General features: G+C 49.2%; 1 protein-coding gene across 1 annotated transcript in view; it reads left to right on the forward strand.

Annotated features, from left to right (window-relative positions):
* LOC108796319 (serine/threonine-protein kinase mTOR-like) overlaps positions 1–1,184 on the forward strand; it is a 33,332-nt gene that overhangs the window by 1,446 nt on the left and 30,702 nt on the right. Inside the window, exon 2 of the mRNA XM_018567776.1 lies at positions 937–1,045. Within this exon, the coding sequence (XP_018423278.1) occupies positions 937–1,045 (109 nt within the window). The remainder of the gene's footprint in view (positions 1–936; positions 1,046–1,184) is intronic.

The following is a 1,184-nucleotide window of genomic DNA, read 5'->3' on the forward strand; positions in this document are numbered from 1 at the left end:
CAGGTGCTGTGGTGGGGGGGGGAGGATCATGTGCATTGTCCCCAGGGTCCTTACCATTATTTGCCTGCCTGTGTGCCAGGAAAAGTGTGATCCTACCTTCCTCTTTGACACAACGCAGTTGTGAATTCCTAGGCACATTGCGTCCGCTATCAAGTACGAGTACTGATGCTTTTGGTACTCGCCGATACCGAGTACCGATACTGGTGCTTCCGCTGGCATGGAGCCGGGCGGCATGTCATTACATGCCGCCCAGCTCCTGATTGCCTCGGGAAGCCAGCCCCATGTTGTTTGGCCGGCTTTGATTACGATTGGCCGGGAAATTGGCTTCCCAACCAATTAGCATCGAACCGGCTTCCCAGCCAACCAGAAGGCCAGGCGGCGAGTAATGACCCGCCTTCCCAGGAAGCCGACTTCATGGTTCCCTGCGACACTGCCGGTCAGAGAAAATCTTCCACTGACCGGAAGTTTCGGTATCGGGGAAGGTATTGTAGAATTTTGGCGAGTATGAGTACTCGCCCAAACACTCCATATCGATACTAGTTTTGGTATCAGCGCATCTTTAGTGTCAGCCCTGCCTACTTCATTTCTGATGGATTTACAAAAAAAAAAGCAGACGTCCTCATCTCCTCCCCCCACCTCCTATAACGCCTCCGTGTGCACAGGCAGGGAGCACAGGAACTTATCAGCTTACAAGATTTCTGGCAGGATCAACAGGTATTTTTTGCACTTATCAGACAGCTATAGCCAGAAACTTTCAATGGTATAGTTGGCAAACCAGAAGGAACAAGTAAAGTCCACTGTTGGGGTTCACATACACTGTAACTGGTGGTGTGATGGCGTGACAATGTATTGTACACCTCTCATAACATGATCCTGTTCTTATATATGATCACAGAGCACCTTGCATTCGCTTACATACTTCTCTGTCATTCCCAGGTCAGCCAGGAGGAGGCGACACAGTTCTACGATGAGCTCAATCATTTCATCTTTGAGTTTGTCTCCAGCTCGGACGTGAGCGAGAGGAAAGGAGGGATTTTGGCTATAGGTATGTGAAGTAACCTATGGATCCTTTACCTGCAGCCTACTGATTGGCATCAAGAGGGGCGGGCTCAGTTTTTTTGATCGTGCCGAACCACATTTACGGTGATATTTTAATAGAACCAATCAGCTCTTTCCATCATAAA

Source organism: Nanorana parkeri, unplaced genomic scaffold (genome assembly GCF_000935625.1).
Source record: "Nanorana parkeri isolate BGI_ZX_2015 unplaced genomic scaffold, ASM93562v1 scaffold1091, whole genome shotgun sequence".
Classification (NCBI taxonomy): domain Eukaryota; kingdom Metazoa; phylum Chordata; class Amphibia; order Anura; family Dicroglossidae; genus Nanorana; species Nanorana parkeri.